Source organism: Aethalodelphis obliquidens, unplaced genomic scaffold (assembly GCF_003676395.1).
Source record: "Aethalodelphis obliquidens isolate GAN/ISIS:26980383/991018 unplaced genomic scaffold, ASM367639v1 scaffold36, whole genome shotgun sequence".
NCBI lineage: Eukaryota > Metazoa > Chordata > Mammalia > Artiodactyla > Delphinidae > Aethalodelphis > Aethalodelphis obliquidens.
In genome coordinates, this window is record NW_020837980.1 from 19,767,366 (window position 1) to 19,782,169 (window position 14,804).

Below are 14,804 nucleotides of genomic sequence, written 5' to 3' on the forward strand. Positions count from 1 at the left end.
CTATTCTCCTTTAACATTTAGCAAGTCTTTTGGCATTTTCATTGTGTTGTGCCTGTGTTAAGAAGAAAGGGATTTTATCCACAGTTATGCCAGTGCTTTGAAGGAAAGCCACACTCTCTTGAGATCATCATGGTGGACCAGTAGTAATCAGAGTTAGAGACCGTCAAGTAGAGTATATTATTCAGGAACGGTACGTTGGACCCCTTGGTCTGAAAAGTAATTATGCTACACACATGAATTCTTGTTAGAAGAGGAACTTATAACTACTATCATTGAAGAACACTTTTACAATCTTATTAATTCTCACTAGAATCCTCTGAGCTAAGTGGTCATGATGATCTCAGTTGTAAAAATTAGAAAACCAAGGCTTTACAAGGTTGAGATAAGTCCATTCTGCATCTCCATCTCTGATGCCTGTGTTCTTTCAACTATACCACAGTTTGATGAAGATGATATATTAACTTTGTTCCCGAAAGTTCCAACTTGGCTGTTTCCCAGATAGGAAAGATAACGCCTCCAGCAAGCAGTAAGAAAGGACTTGCTAAACTTCAGAGCTTCACCTTGACTTTCGGCCAAGAGAGCCCTCTTTGAAGCCATAAATCTTGACTTACTGATTCTACCTTATCTTTAATTCTGATCACTAGTTAAGAAGAAGATTTTAAAGAAGAGTTTTTCTTCTGTCTTTTCTGTCACCCTCAGCCAGTTTTCTTTTGATGTCTCTGCTTTCAACTTTTTCTGGCTTCCAGACTTTCTTCCTTTTCATTTTTTTATTATAAAATAATGAAGGCTTAATTCAGACTATCTGAAAAATAAAAAATGGAGGAAAAAAATCAATCTTACTGTCACCATTGTTGCTGTAACATTCTGATATATTTCTCTTTTGGGTTCCCCTGCATGGGTGTTTCCCCCTAACCAGTACTGGTGTGGTCTTCGCTTATATATGCATATTTTAAAAATCTGCTTTTATCATCTAATGTGCTACCAATTAAAATTCCCCATTTATTAAAAATTTTCATGAACATAAAGTTAATGTATTTACAGTATTCCAGTCTATAGCTATATAAAAAGTTAACATCCCACCTTGTATTACTTAGGGTTCTCCAGAGAAATAGAATCAGCAAGAAGTATGTGTGTGTGTGTGTGTGTGTGTGTGTGTGTGTGTGTGTGTGTATTTATCTCACTATTTATCAGTCATCAATCTATCTACCTATCCAATCTATCAAGATATACGAAATCCATGGATACTTGGCAAGTTCAAAATCTTCAGGATAGGTGAAGACCCAGGGAAGAGTTGCCATTTGAATCCAAAGGTAGTCTGCTGGCAGAATTCCCTCTTCTTCTGGGCAGGTCAGTCATTTTCTATTAAGACTTTCAGCTGATTTGATGAAGCCCACCCACATTATGGACAGTAATCTGTTTTACTCAAAGTTCACTGAATTAAATGTTAATCTCATTTAAAAAATTCCTTCACAGAAACATTTAGAATAATGTTTGACCAAATATCTTGGTAGCATGGCCTAGCCAAGTTGACACAAAAATTAACCGTTACACTCTTTTTGATGACAATTTGTTTATATTTTTATCTTTTTTTATTGTAGAAAATTTCAAATCTATACAAAAACAGAAAAAAGTAGGTAGGATGGGAAGATGGCTACCGATGTATTAATCACCCAAATTCAACACTTTTAAACACATGGTCAATCTTGTTTTTTTACATCTCCACCCACTCTCCTTCAAGTCCTGGATTATTTTGAAGTAAATGTATATTTTTGCTTTCAAGAGAAATAAATGACAGTACAATAAAAATGTTTGTCTGTGTTCAGAAACATCTTCCATTTAAAAAAGATCTTCTGGGACTTCCCTGGTGGTGCAGTGGTTAAGAATCCGCCTGCCAATGCAGGAGACATGGGTTCGAGCCCTGGTCCAGAAAGATCCCACATGCCGCGGAGCAACTAAGTCTGTGTGCCACAACTACCGAGCCCATGCTCTAGAGCCCACGTGCCACAACTACTGAAGCCCGCATGCCTAGAGCCCGTGCTCTGCAACAAGAGAAGCCACCGCAATGAGAAGCCCTCACACGGCAACGAACAGTAGCCCCTGCTCACCCAACTAGAGAAAGTCCACATGCAGCAACGGAGACCCAAAAATAAATAAATAAATATTTAAAAATAAAAATAAAAAAGATCTTCTTATAATTGACTCCTAGGAGAGAAATTATTGGGTCAAAATTATAAATGTCATTAAGGCTCTTCATTTACATATTGCCAAATTTGTTTCCGTAAATGTTGAAATTTTGATAACCTGTCAAAAAAAAAAGAGAGACTTTTTTTTTTTTTTAAACCCTCTTGCACTGTTAGTGGGAATGTGAATTGGTGCAGCCACTATGGAGAACAGTATGGAGGTTCCTTAAAACACTAAAAAAGAGTGAGCTTTTTAATAAGGCTCTTCAGTCCATCAAAGTTCTTTCTTTCATTTTTTTCTTAAGCGGATAAGCAAAAAAAAAAAAAAAAAAAATTGCGTCTTGTTTTTATTTTAATGTGTATTATTTAATTACTAGTTAAATTGAATATCTTTAATCTTACCCCCCCGTGGTTCTCTATTTGTTAAACATTTTGGTTTGATGAATTTGTTTTCTTCAGTTTTTCATTTTCCATGGCCATTTATTTATTGGCATTTTAATAATTTTCTTATTTATTGCTGTAAAATTTCTATGCTTTTATTTGTTCATTGGTTGATCTCTTTTTTTTCTATTGGAAAGAATCTTTTCTTTAAAATTTAGCAAGTCCTTGCCAATCCAATATAACTCATACTGTTATTTTTTATGTTTCTTAAAACATACAGTCATTTTTCCAACTAAAATTTATTTTTACATAGGGATGAAGCGAGGATCTGAAGTATTTTTGCCAAATGAGTAACCCGTAATATGCATATTATGCGTAATTCGTATAATGCGTAATCGATCTCAGCACTTCTCAATATCAGGTAGAGTTTAGTATCTCCTGGGAAACATGGAGACACTCTTCCTTTTTTCAGTGCTGATAGGTGAAAGCATCATCTATTGGATTCATAATCATCATAATCTCTTCCAGGGTTGAGGGATGGTGAGCGCCAGCACTATAGTACTAGTATTTTCTTAGAAGCTCAAAAAATTCTAATGTACAGACCAAGTTTGAGAATCTGCTTGTTTTTTTCATGCTGACTTCTTTATACTAAATTTCTAAATATATGTTTTATTTATAGGATATTTACATGTTCTATTAATCTTTGTCTCTATTTTTTAGTGTCATTGTGTGTGAGTGTGTCTGGGTAGGTGTGTGTGTGTGTGTGTATGTGTGTGTTAGGCTTTGTCATATATTCAGGCTTAGAACATGCCTCTCGGGCTCAAAGTTTGAGTTGTTTTGTTTTTAGAATAAAAGATTACCTCATGCTGGGATGTTGCTTGTTCCCTCCCTCATCTTGCTGGAGCCCTAAGTTTCCAAACAAACCACCTATAAGAGATCTCCCTGGGGGCTTCCCTGGTGGCGCAGTGGTTGAGAGTCCGCCTGCTGATTCAGGGGACGCGGGTTCGTGCCTCGGTCCGGGAAGATCCCACGTGCCGCGGAGCGGCTGGGCCCGTGAGCCATGGCCGCTAAGCCTGCAGGTCCGGAGCCTGTGCTCCGCAACGGGAGAGGCCACAACAGTGAGAGGCCACAACAGTGAGAGGCCCGCGTACCGCAAAAAAAAAAAAAGAGCTCTCCCTGAACTCCTTATCTTAATCTTCTCATTCTTAGCTAAACATCTTAGAAAAGCTACCTAAACACATTTTCTCCACATCCTCACTTTCTATTTATTCCCTGAACCACACCACTCTCTGGCTCTGCTGCTGCCCTGACACTACCCTTTCTATGGCCAAGAATGATCTCCATGTTGCCTTTATCCATTGGTGACTTTTTTCTCGTAATTTTCATCAGCTTTACGACCAATTGTCTGAGCAAGAGATGTGAGATTAACTAGGTTGCAGAGGTAGACGGTAGGTAAAGATGGACAGTTCCGTTATAGAGTCAAATGCAGGCAAGAATAAGCAACTTGGGTTTTTGGTGGCGTGAACAGAGCACAGGGGCAAGAGGTCCTGGGGTGTGTGGATAGACATGAAATAGAGCAGGGATGGGGTGATGGCTGTGATTCAGGCTCTTGGCCAGCAGGGGTGTTTACCTGGGGGGAGATGTCTTCCCATTTGTAGCAGAACCTCAGTAACCAGAGTATAGAGCAAAGTTCTAATCTCATGAAGGAGGATTGATTTAGGCAGAGAGGACAGTAAGATCCTATCCACCCGTGAGGATGGATTCAGGATGGGACCCCAGATTTGAGAGTGCTTGGATCCATAGCACGGGTAACCAGACATGTCTTGTGAAAATGGATCGAAGTTTTGTCCTCTCAAACTGGGGAGGATGGTGAGAGGAAGGGGAGAGGGGAACTGAGACTACTGATCACTGTTGATCTCCTTACTGCCTCTGTCAAGATGGGTTCAGGACCTGGGTGAAGACTGAGCCAGCAGATAGGTGGTATCAATGGAACCAGCTAGAAGGAGTTGAGGAATTTAGAGACAGAGGTTAATTAACTAATTAATTATATCACTATTTATTACAGCATTCTACCTGTTTTTGTACCTTTGTTCACAGCATTATGCTCTTTGATCCACCACGTCTAAATCTCCCTTCCTCGACATGATTGTTTTTTCTTTTTTAAAAAATTTATTTATTTATTTATTTTATTTATTTTTGTCTGTGTTGGGTCTTTGTTGCTGCACACTGGCTTTCTCTGGTTGCGGTGAGTGGGGGCTACTCTTCTGTCCGGTGTGTGGGCTTTCTCTGGTTGTGGTGCGCGGGCTTCCCACTGCAATAGCTTCTCTTGTTGTGGAGCACGGGCTCTAGGCGTGCAGGCTTCGGTAGTTGTGGCTTGCGGGCTCTAGAGCGTAGGCTCAGTAGTTGTTGCGCATGGGCTTAGTTGCTCCGCAGCATGTGGGATCTTCCCAGACCAGGGCTCAAACCTGTGTCCCCTGCATTGGCAGGCGGATTCGTAACCACTGTGCCACCAGGGAAGCCCGACATGATTGCTAAATTCAGACACCTCCTGGCAGGTGTAATACTTAGGCTGTCAAATCACACCTTGTAGGTGTATGCAGATTTTTAAAAAATATTTATTTATTTATTTGGTTGCAGTGGGTCTTAGTTGCGGCAGGTGGGCTCTTTAGTTGTGGCTACAGGCTCCTTAGTTGTGGCATGGGAACTCTTAGTTGAGGCGTACATGTAGGATCTAGTTCCCTGAGCAGGGATCGAACCCGGGCGCCCTGCATTGGGAGCGTGGAGCCTTATCCACTTCACCACCAGGGAAGTCCCTGTATGCAGATTTTTAAAACCTACATTAATTTGTGATTACTTTAACTCGCTCTTCAAACACAGGACTACATATACTTAGATCCACAAATATTATAAATATTTTGATAATGTTTTTTTTTGTTTTGTTTTTTTATTTGTAGTTATATATGCTTACCTGATTGGTACAGCTGTGTGACTACCTCCCAACCTGGAAAACAGGTGAAGAAGGGAGACACTAATATACTGTATATGGATTGCCTGTAATGGACCTGGCACGACACCAGGTATTTTACATAAATTATCCCATATAATTTTCAACAGCCTTGGAAGGTAGATATTATTGTCTCCACTTTACAGGTGGAAAAACAGAGGCTCAGAAAGTTAGGATAACTTATACACAGTCACGGTGAATAGTAGAACTGAGATTCAAATAGAAGCCCTACTCCAGAGCTCCTTCTCTTACTGTTACCCCAAAGGAAATTACAGGCAGGGGAGGGATAGGAATGAAAACTTGCGAGGTTCTGGGGCTACCATGATGTGGGTAGGAAGATGCAGGTCCAAGGGAGCCTTCAGAATTTGAGAGAGGCGAGGGGGGATTACTGGTTGTGGGGACTTCTTGGCTGGCCTGCCCCTTTTCCGGTGTCATTCATTTCCTGCAGCTCTCTGTAGTTCTTTACTACCCTCAGGAGAGAAGCAGGTGTCTTGGTCCCGAAATTAGGAAGAGAAGGGATGACAAGGTCAAGTGATATGCTCAGTGAATCACCTACCAACCCAGAACTAGAACTTCAAACCTCTGCTCTGTAATCCTAGCACCAGGTCAGCGCTGATGCTACTTCCCCGGACTCCAGACCGCTCAGCTCAGAAGCACGCTGGCCCACTCCTGAGGCGGGGAAACTACTGTTTGCTCCTGACAGTGCAGAATGAGGTGGTGATGTGTTCCCACAGGTGCCTTTTTCATCTTGCCAGGCCTTTGCTATTGTTTACCTGGAATTACCTTCTGTGTATAGAGCCCTTACAAGGGCACACCCCGTGTGACAAAGCACTGAGGTGAACGGCAGCTGAGCTGATTTCCTGATTGTGGAGTCTCCTATCTGTCTCTCTGCCTGCCTGCATCTGGGACTCATTTATCAGAGAACGAGAAAGTGTGCTTGTGTGTGTGTGTGTGTGTGTGTGTGTGTGTTTCCCACAATCTTTTGGAGACTGTCTTCCTTCTTTCTTTTTTTTTTTTAAACTGTGAACTGTTTGTCCTATTAGCATTTCCTGATTGGCAAGCTTATAAACATATTCCACAACCTCTACAAATACACATTTTCTCATTGCATAATTTCTTTCGATGTGGTATAAGGTGTTTGTCCAGTGAACAGAAACATCTTCAGTTTTTCTCTAATAAGAAGATAAAGTAGTTAAATGTAGACATGTTCAGCAATTAATCAGACTGTCTTCTTTCTGCCCTCCTCTCTGCAGAGGGCTGTGTTAGAAAAGGCTGGAGGCGTGGCAGGACAACAAAATAGATCTCCTCACTTATAGGGGAAACGGAAACGGTCAAAAGATTTTTAAAGTACCAGAAGCTCCCCCTTAGAAGGAAAAGCCAAGTGGGGTGAATCACAAAGATGGGGACTGGTCCCTGGAAATGCAGTGTGACTGACAACAGTAAAAACAAAGTATTTGAAACAAGCCCCAAGCAGCACATACAGGCATCTTTGGTGTGTCCATCAGGTAGGAGAAAATAAATGGATCAGAGGCAACTCTGTTTTCAGAGCAGGTGGTGATTGTATGTTCTTGGCCTTTCCTTTTTTGTTTGTAATAACCCACAGTGCCCAGCGTGTCACTGATATTCAATCAATGAATAAGGGAGTGGACAGCACTTTGCAGGGAGTTGATGTTGGGAGGCAGCAAAGGAGCTAAAAAGCCATTGGCCTTTCCTTCCTATCAATAATCTTTATTATGGGCTTGGGAAATTGCTGTTGGTTAGTAATCCCAGGAAGAGAAGATAGCCAGCAAGAGAGAATATAATTATATATATATTATTTCCGGACTTTGGAGGTTTGCACGTGGTGGATGCAGGGTTATGGAATCAGGAATGTGATAAGTAAAATGATCATTATAATAAAAACAAAATGTCTCGAATTTGTATAACACCTCAAAGGGCATAAAATGTGTTCATGTCTGTAGTGATATTTAAAATCTGATGCTGTCTGTGACGTGAGCACCGCACCTCGTGCCTAGGAGTCCTGGGGCTGCGTGTCTTGCATTCCATGTCCTCCCCTACGGAGCAAGCTTTTCAGGAGAAGCCAAGATACAATTTAGGCTTCCTCATCTCTACTGCATATCACGTATATTTCAGGAATTCTCAAAGAGGTAGAAACTCCTGACAGGTAAAAATAAGCAAGAAGAGCTGATAACGCTCTGTCCTGTCTTCAAAAGATTTTGTTTAAACATGGTCAGGACTCCCAGGCAGCATGGCAGGGCCTCTCTTTTTATGTTTCAAAGTGCATTTCAAGCCTTAGGTCTCTAGGAAGGTGGAAGAGGGTGCAGATCAGCCCAGTCACAATCCTTCCATATCTGAGAAGTACGGGAGGACGAGGGGTTCTCTCTGGCTACCTCCTCTCCTCTCCGCCTTATCTGCACCAGGAGATATCCCTGGGCATAAGGTGAGTTATCTGTGCAAGTCTGATTCTCTGGGTTTAAAGAGCAAGCCCTTTCATCTACTTGTCCTCTCACGAGTGCACTGCAGGAAAAAGGTAGAGCCTGAGGCGCTCGGCAGGGCAACTCTAATGATTAGGCCAGTGCTCTGTCTGCTGGGGGTTCTGGCCCTTTCCTGAGCCCCGGACTCACAGTGGAAGATCGCTAGTGCTGGAAACCAGGCCCTTTTCCCCAAAATGGAAGATAGAAATAGGCTTGGGCTCAGATCCAGGAAAATGAACAGACAAAGAAAATGATCCTGGATTCCATCACCTGGTGAGTACTGGAAACCATTTCTGATTCGACACTCATATTCAGAAAGCATTTTGAAGACAGACATGCAGACGTGCCCCTAGGTGACCTCGGAGAATGCACAGATTCTACTCACCTGTTCTTTCCAATTTATGGTCTATTTGTTGGTGAAATTTAGTTTCAGCCTTGTGGTTTCCATGATTGTTTTGCATTCTGACATAATTCCTTCTTGACACTATGTGTCTTGTCCATTTGAATGGCAAGGACATACACGTAATGAAGTAGTTTATTATTTATTTATTGGGCTGCATTGGGTTTTCATTGCCGCGCACGGGCTTTCTCTAGTTGCAGCAAGCGGAGGCTACACTTCATTGCGGTGCATGGACTTCTCGTTGCGGTGGCTTCTCTTGTTGAATGGGCTCTAGGCATGCGGGCTTCAGTAGTTGTGGCTCATGAGCTTAGTTGCTCTGCGGCATGTGGGATCTTCCCGGACCAGGGCTCGAACCCGTGTCCCCTGCATGGGCAGGTGGATTCTTAACCACTGCGTCACCAGGGAAGTCCCAATGAAGTAGGTTAAAGAACATTGGGTTTGTAGTTAAAAGACTGAGGTATGGGAAATTACCTGGTGCTCCAGTGGTTAGGATTCTGGACTTTCACTGCTGAGGGTGCGGGTTCAATCCCTGGTCGGGAAATTAAGATCCCGCAAACTGTACGGCCAAAAGAAAGAAAAAAGTCTGGGGTATGAAACCTTTCTCTGACATTTATTTACTTGCCTTTTGTTTTTTTAAAAACCCTAATTCAGAACTTAATCTCTCTGAGCCTCAGTTTCCTCCTGTGTGTGAAAGTGGCTAGCCTAGCATGATACATGCACACTGTAGCTCATCAATATATGTTTATTGGATCTGAAAACAGGAAGGACAGCTCGGTTTTCAGAAAGTAATTCTGGAATCCTCTAGATCTGAGCAGTTCTTTTCTATCTTGCTTCCAACTTAACATTGTCACTCCATTAAGTGAAGTTTTTGGCTAGACAGCTCAGGGGTAAGGATGATGGGGGAAGAGAAGGGAAGGCTGAGTGACAGAGCCAGGAGGCAGATGGTCTCTGTCTCGGGGTGCCACCTCCACATATTTTATCTTCCTCACTTTGGGTATTTGTGTCCTCTGCCCCACAGCCCACAGCTAATAACCCCCTTGACCCAGTGCAGTGCCCAGCTAGGCAGCGGGGCACTTGTCTGTATGAAGATAATATGGCTGGCAGATCCACTTGTGCAGAGATGCAGGTGGTAAGATTGAGGGTGAGGCAGGCATAACAGATTTAATCACACCTTATGGGAATGGGACCATGTGTCATACAGTCTTTCGAGGAATTTCTCACAACACATAGGCAGACAGAGTACAGGAGAATGCATCTAAATTTTTTTTTTTTTTTTTTTGGCCTCAACCTGTGGCATGCGTGATCTTAGTTCCCGGACCAGGGATGAAACCCCTGTCCCCTGCAGTGGAAGCTTGGAGTCTTAACCACTGGACCACCAGGGAAGTCCCTGCATCTAATTTTTAAAGTTCTATTTGTAGATGAATTTTGGTAAGAAGAGTTTCTTCTGGACACTCACAAGTAAATCGCTGTTTATGTCCGCGACATTATTATGCTAACTGAACAGAAATGTCACTCATCAGAGTTGTGTTATTATTGCAAACAGAACTGTCTTTCTTTGTGTGTAATAAAACAGATGCAAAGATGCAGTGTGCATTGTACTTACATTGTAAATATGTGTAAGAATTTAGAGGGCTACTATGAATACTTAGTTCAATTCCAGTTGTGATCATTCACTTTTTTTTTTTTTTACATCTTTATTGGAGTATAATTGCTTTACAATGGTGTGTTAGTTTCTGCTTTATAACAAAGTGAATCAGCTATACGTATACATATGTCCCCATATCCCCTCCCTCTTGCATCTCCCTCCCACCCTACCTATCCCACCCCTCTAGGTGGTCACAAAGCACCGAGCTGATCTCCCTGTGCTATGCGGCTGCTTCCCACTAGCTATCGATTTTACGTTTGGTAGTGTATATATGTCCATGCCTCTCTCTCGCTTTGTCACAGCTTACCCTTCCCCCTCCCCATATCCTCAAGTCCATTCTCTAGTAGGTCTGTGTCTTTATTCCTGTCTTACCCCTAGGTTCTTCATGACATTTTTTTCCCTTAAATTCCATATATGTGTTAGCATACAGTATTTGTCTCTCTCTTTCTGACTTACTTCACTCTGTATGACAGACTCTAGGTCTATCCACCTCATTACAAATAGCTCAATTTCGTTTCTTTTTATGGCTGAGTAATATTCCATTGTGTATATGTGCCACATCTTCTTTATCCATTCATCCGATGATGAACACTTAGGTTGTTTCCATCTCTGGGCTATTGTAAATAGAGCTGCAATGAACATTTTGGTACATGACTCTTTTTGAATTATGGTTTTCTCAGGGTATATGCCCAGGGGTGGAATTGCTGGGTCATGATCATTCACTTCTATGGTCTCTAGACTGCAGTCTTGAGAAAATTTGGGGTGGATTTCGCTTCCCATTTTATTCTCATTCTCTTCCTGTTTGTATCTCCTTCATACTGCTCTGTGTCCCTCTAGATTCTCGATTTGGGGGGCGGGAGAACTAAATCTTTTTTTTTTTTCTTTGCAGTACGTGGGCCTCTTACTGCTGCGGTCTCTCCCGCCGCGGAGCACAGGCTCCGGACGCGCAGACCCAGCGGCCATGGCCCACGGGCCCAGCCGCTCCGCGTCACGCGGGATCCTCACAGACCGGGGCACGAACCCGCGTCGCCTGCATTGGCAGGCAGACTCTCAACCACTGAGCCACCAGGGAAGCCCGGAAGTAAATCTTTTAATATGCTAACAGAGTCAGGAGCAAATGAAAAGAGAAAAAATAAGGAAGGATAACCACAAATGAGGCAATAATATTGTTTTAATTAGAGCCCTGCCTGAGAGATTTGGCACCATACGTATGTGTAAACTTTAGGCAAGCTATGTACATATTTTCCACTGTCAAATATAGTTATCAGAATTAACAATTTCACAACCTCACTCGACCCTTGATTCCAATGCCCTGCGTGTAGTAATACATGGCACTAAAGAGAGAACTTGAAATCTGCCGACTCTTTATTCACTGTCTGAATTAGCTTTGTATAAAAATGAAATTAAATGTTTTGTTTAGAAAATAAGTGAGACACAGAGAAAATTAGACCTGCTTAACGACCATAGGGGAGGTAGACTTTTCCCACATAACCCACGGACCACAATTGTTCAGACAGGTGCTGTGAACATCTACCTGGGCCCTAGAGCAGGGGTCTCGGGTGGGAGGGGAGCCTTTAAAAATAATTTGAGAAACAGTGGCATGAAAGGATAAGGCATATAGGGTTGTGTTTTACATACTTAAGGACTTTACACTCCAATTAAGAGACGAAGCAGTAGCGAACATATTTTTTTCTTTTAACCCAGTGAGATATAGTTGAAGGGGACAGAGTATTGGTCATTATTGTACAGAAATGTTGGTCAGATACATTCTTCTAATAATCAGATGGGTTAGAATCAAATGCATAAGAACGGCCATCCCAGAAGGTATTTTCATCTAGCCATGGCTTTTCTTAGCTTGACACAGAATGGGCAGCCAAGTCATGTGGTAATTGAATGTTCGTATTCAACTAATTGCAGAGAGAAAAATGATGTGGAGAGAAATATTGTTCTTACAAGTGATTATAAGAACTTTGTGACCTAAGTGCTTTGAAGGGCTCTGTGTGGTAAGTTTCCTCTGTAGGCGTTCATGGATATAGGGGTCTACCTGGCGCGTATTCCTTAAAAATTCTACATTCATTTGGTATATTATAGATGCTTCTAGCCAAAGCGTAATCTTCGGAAAGGGCTTATTATACAAACATCTGGAAAGCGATTTATTGAGTGGGCCTCGCCACATTATAGGTTTATTTCCTTGCTTCAGCATCCAGTTTCGTTGGGCCGCTACGTGTTGTTAAGCCCAGTCTCTATAAACTGTCTAAGCACAATTACAACTCATGGTGAGAACCTTGCTCAGGAAATGCAATAGAAGGTCACGTTGTATCCCAAGGTGGGTGCTCTGTAGTAAGTGTGATACCCAGGTGAAAGGGTATAGGCATGGACTTGGGGCCTTGGCCACAGGTACGTTTGGCCATGTGCTGTCATCGTGGGCGGCCACCTGAGCAGCTCTACGTGGGGACACGTGCACAGGGCTTTACGTTTCGTGCTCAAGTGTGCGTCAGCACGTGTGTAGTTTGTTTTCTGGGCGGAGCTCGCGAGTTGGAGCCGGCTGCTGCCTGACCCTTTTCTCCTCTTGTACTGCGGTAAGAGAGATTATGCTCCCAGAACCAACTCCCCAGAGAGCCAAACTCGTTTAACTGGCTGCTCCCTGAACGAAAATAATTACATCTGATAAGGCACCGAAAAGGAAGTAAGAGGAAAGGAAAATAAGAATCAGAATGACATTTGCAAATTATGTTTGAATTCTCCCTGCTGAGCTAATGTTTTATTTTTAGGACCTTCTTCGCTCCGCCCTCTCAAGGCTCTCTGTTTCTTGCCCTTTTATGAGTGTTTGCCCTTTCATGCAGTCTTGTGGAATTGTGGGAACTTTCACCTTGCCTTTTTGGCTTGCAAACTCGGTGAGATGGACTTTACTATCTTACCATTCATTGCCTTCATAGATCCCTCCCTATGTGCAAGCCCACAGATAAGAATTTCACTTTCTCTCTGTGATGTTCCTTCTCCTGGCTACTCCTCTGTTTACTTAGGCTTCTGTCAACCAGCCACACACCTGTATCTCTTCTGAGCTGTAAGGGGATTGTTTAACTCTCATCCCCTCAGACAAACTCATGCAACTCCAGGAATAGTGAAAAGAAGACAGCTGGCCGGGAGGTTTCTTTACATATGTGTTTCCGGCACTGAGACACTCTGCCTCAATAAGGTATTAGTGGTTATTAGTATTAATAATAAAACACAACATGTAATGTAACAGACGGGACCATAATATGGCTAATGTCACAAGTGTACAATATAGTATAATATCATATTAGTTACAATTATGATTTTCTAAAATTTACCTTGTTATTAAATCACTACAGAACTAGATCACATATTCAGTTACCTAGGCAGTGAAAAATCACCATATTTGTTTCAGATCAATCAGAATTAAAGAAGTTGGCTTTGCTGGCCATGGAATCAAGTTAACCAAGGGCAAAATAAAGTTTTTATATACATGGAAGAGTGGTGACCACCAGTTCTCTTCAGAAAGAAAGAATTGGGTTTTTGGAAATATATGCTGATTATATAGAATTCTATAGAAATATAAGCTGATTATATAGAATTCTATAGAAATATATGCTGATGATATAGAATATAATCATGTAAAGAATCTCTGGTCAGGTAAGCAAGAAACTCACAACTATAGTTTACTTGGAGGAGAATTGGGAACTGGACAGATGGAGAAGGATGGGGTGGGGAAAAGATTTTAATGGTATACCATTTTATATTTTTATTTCTGGATCATATGAACATATTTCTTTTTTGTTAAAATAAAAAGAGAGGAAGAGAAGATGGCTTCTCTTTGGCTTGCTTTCATCCACATATTGGTAAGAATGAGTGTCTGTGTCTATCTGTATATGATGGGCAGGGAAAGCTCTGAGAGTTGCAGAATTAAATAGTTTTATTGATAACTGCTATCTGCTCACTGGTAGCGAGAATGCGGTAGAGGGATGTTTCAGAGAAGGAAAGCAAATGCATAACTCATCTCTCTTGAAATCTGCCAACTATGGATTCATTGTCTGAATTAGTTTTGTATAAAAATGAAATTAAGTGTTTTGTTTAAAAATTAGGGGATACACAGAAAAAGAAAATTAGACCTTCTTAAGGACTGTAAGAGAGATAGATCTTGGGCTTCCCTGGTGGCGCAGTGGTTGAGAGTCCGCCTGCCGATGCAGGAGACACGGGTTTGTGCCCCGGTCCGGGAAGATCCCACATGCCGCGGAGCGACTGGGCCCGTGAGCCATGGCCGCTGAGCCTGCACGTCCGGAGCCTGTGCTCCGCAGCGGGAGAGGCCACAACAGTGAGAGGCCCGCGTACCGCAAAAAAAAAAAAAAAAAAAAATTTCTTCCAGTTTGAATGTCAGATAGTTGGATAGAGATGAATTGGTGGCTTGGAGCGTTCCAGGTACCTGTGTACTTAATAACTAGTTATTTGGAGAGGTGTTTTAAAATTCTCTGTGTGCTCCATTTTATTTTAGTTTTTCAGAACAACTCAATCCTTGGGGATTATTCTCTAGTGCTCTTTGCATCCTCTGAGGGTCAAGCGCTGAACTGGACTGCTGTGTGGCAATGGGAGATGAGAGGCGCATGACGCGGATGCTGTTGGAATGCAGTCTCAGTGACAAGTTGTGTAGTAAGTACAGATGATATAGAGATCTGCCCTCTGAGTTTAGGATGATGGAGGTTAA

At 42.1% G+C, this 14,804-nt stretch overlaps 1 protein-coding gene across 3 annotated transcripts in view; it reads left to right on the forward strand.

Annotated features, from left to right (window-relative positions):
- Positions 1–14,804, forward strand: part of STYK1 (STY kinase 1) — a 58,999-nt gene that overhangs the window by 25,870 nt on the left and 18,325 nt on the right. For 2 of the 3 annotated variants that reach the window (XM_027129602.1, XM_027129601.1), the window contains exon 2: positions 14,595–14,749. In XM_027129602.1, coding sequence (XP_026985403.1) covers positions 14,686–14,749 — 64 coding nt within the window. In that variant the 5' untranslated portion in view covers positions 14,595–14,685. Of the gene's footprint in view, positions 1–14,594; positions 14,750–14,804 lie in introns of those variants that run through there. The other variant, XM_027129603.1, reaches the window with a different exon arrangement.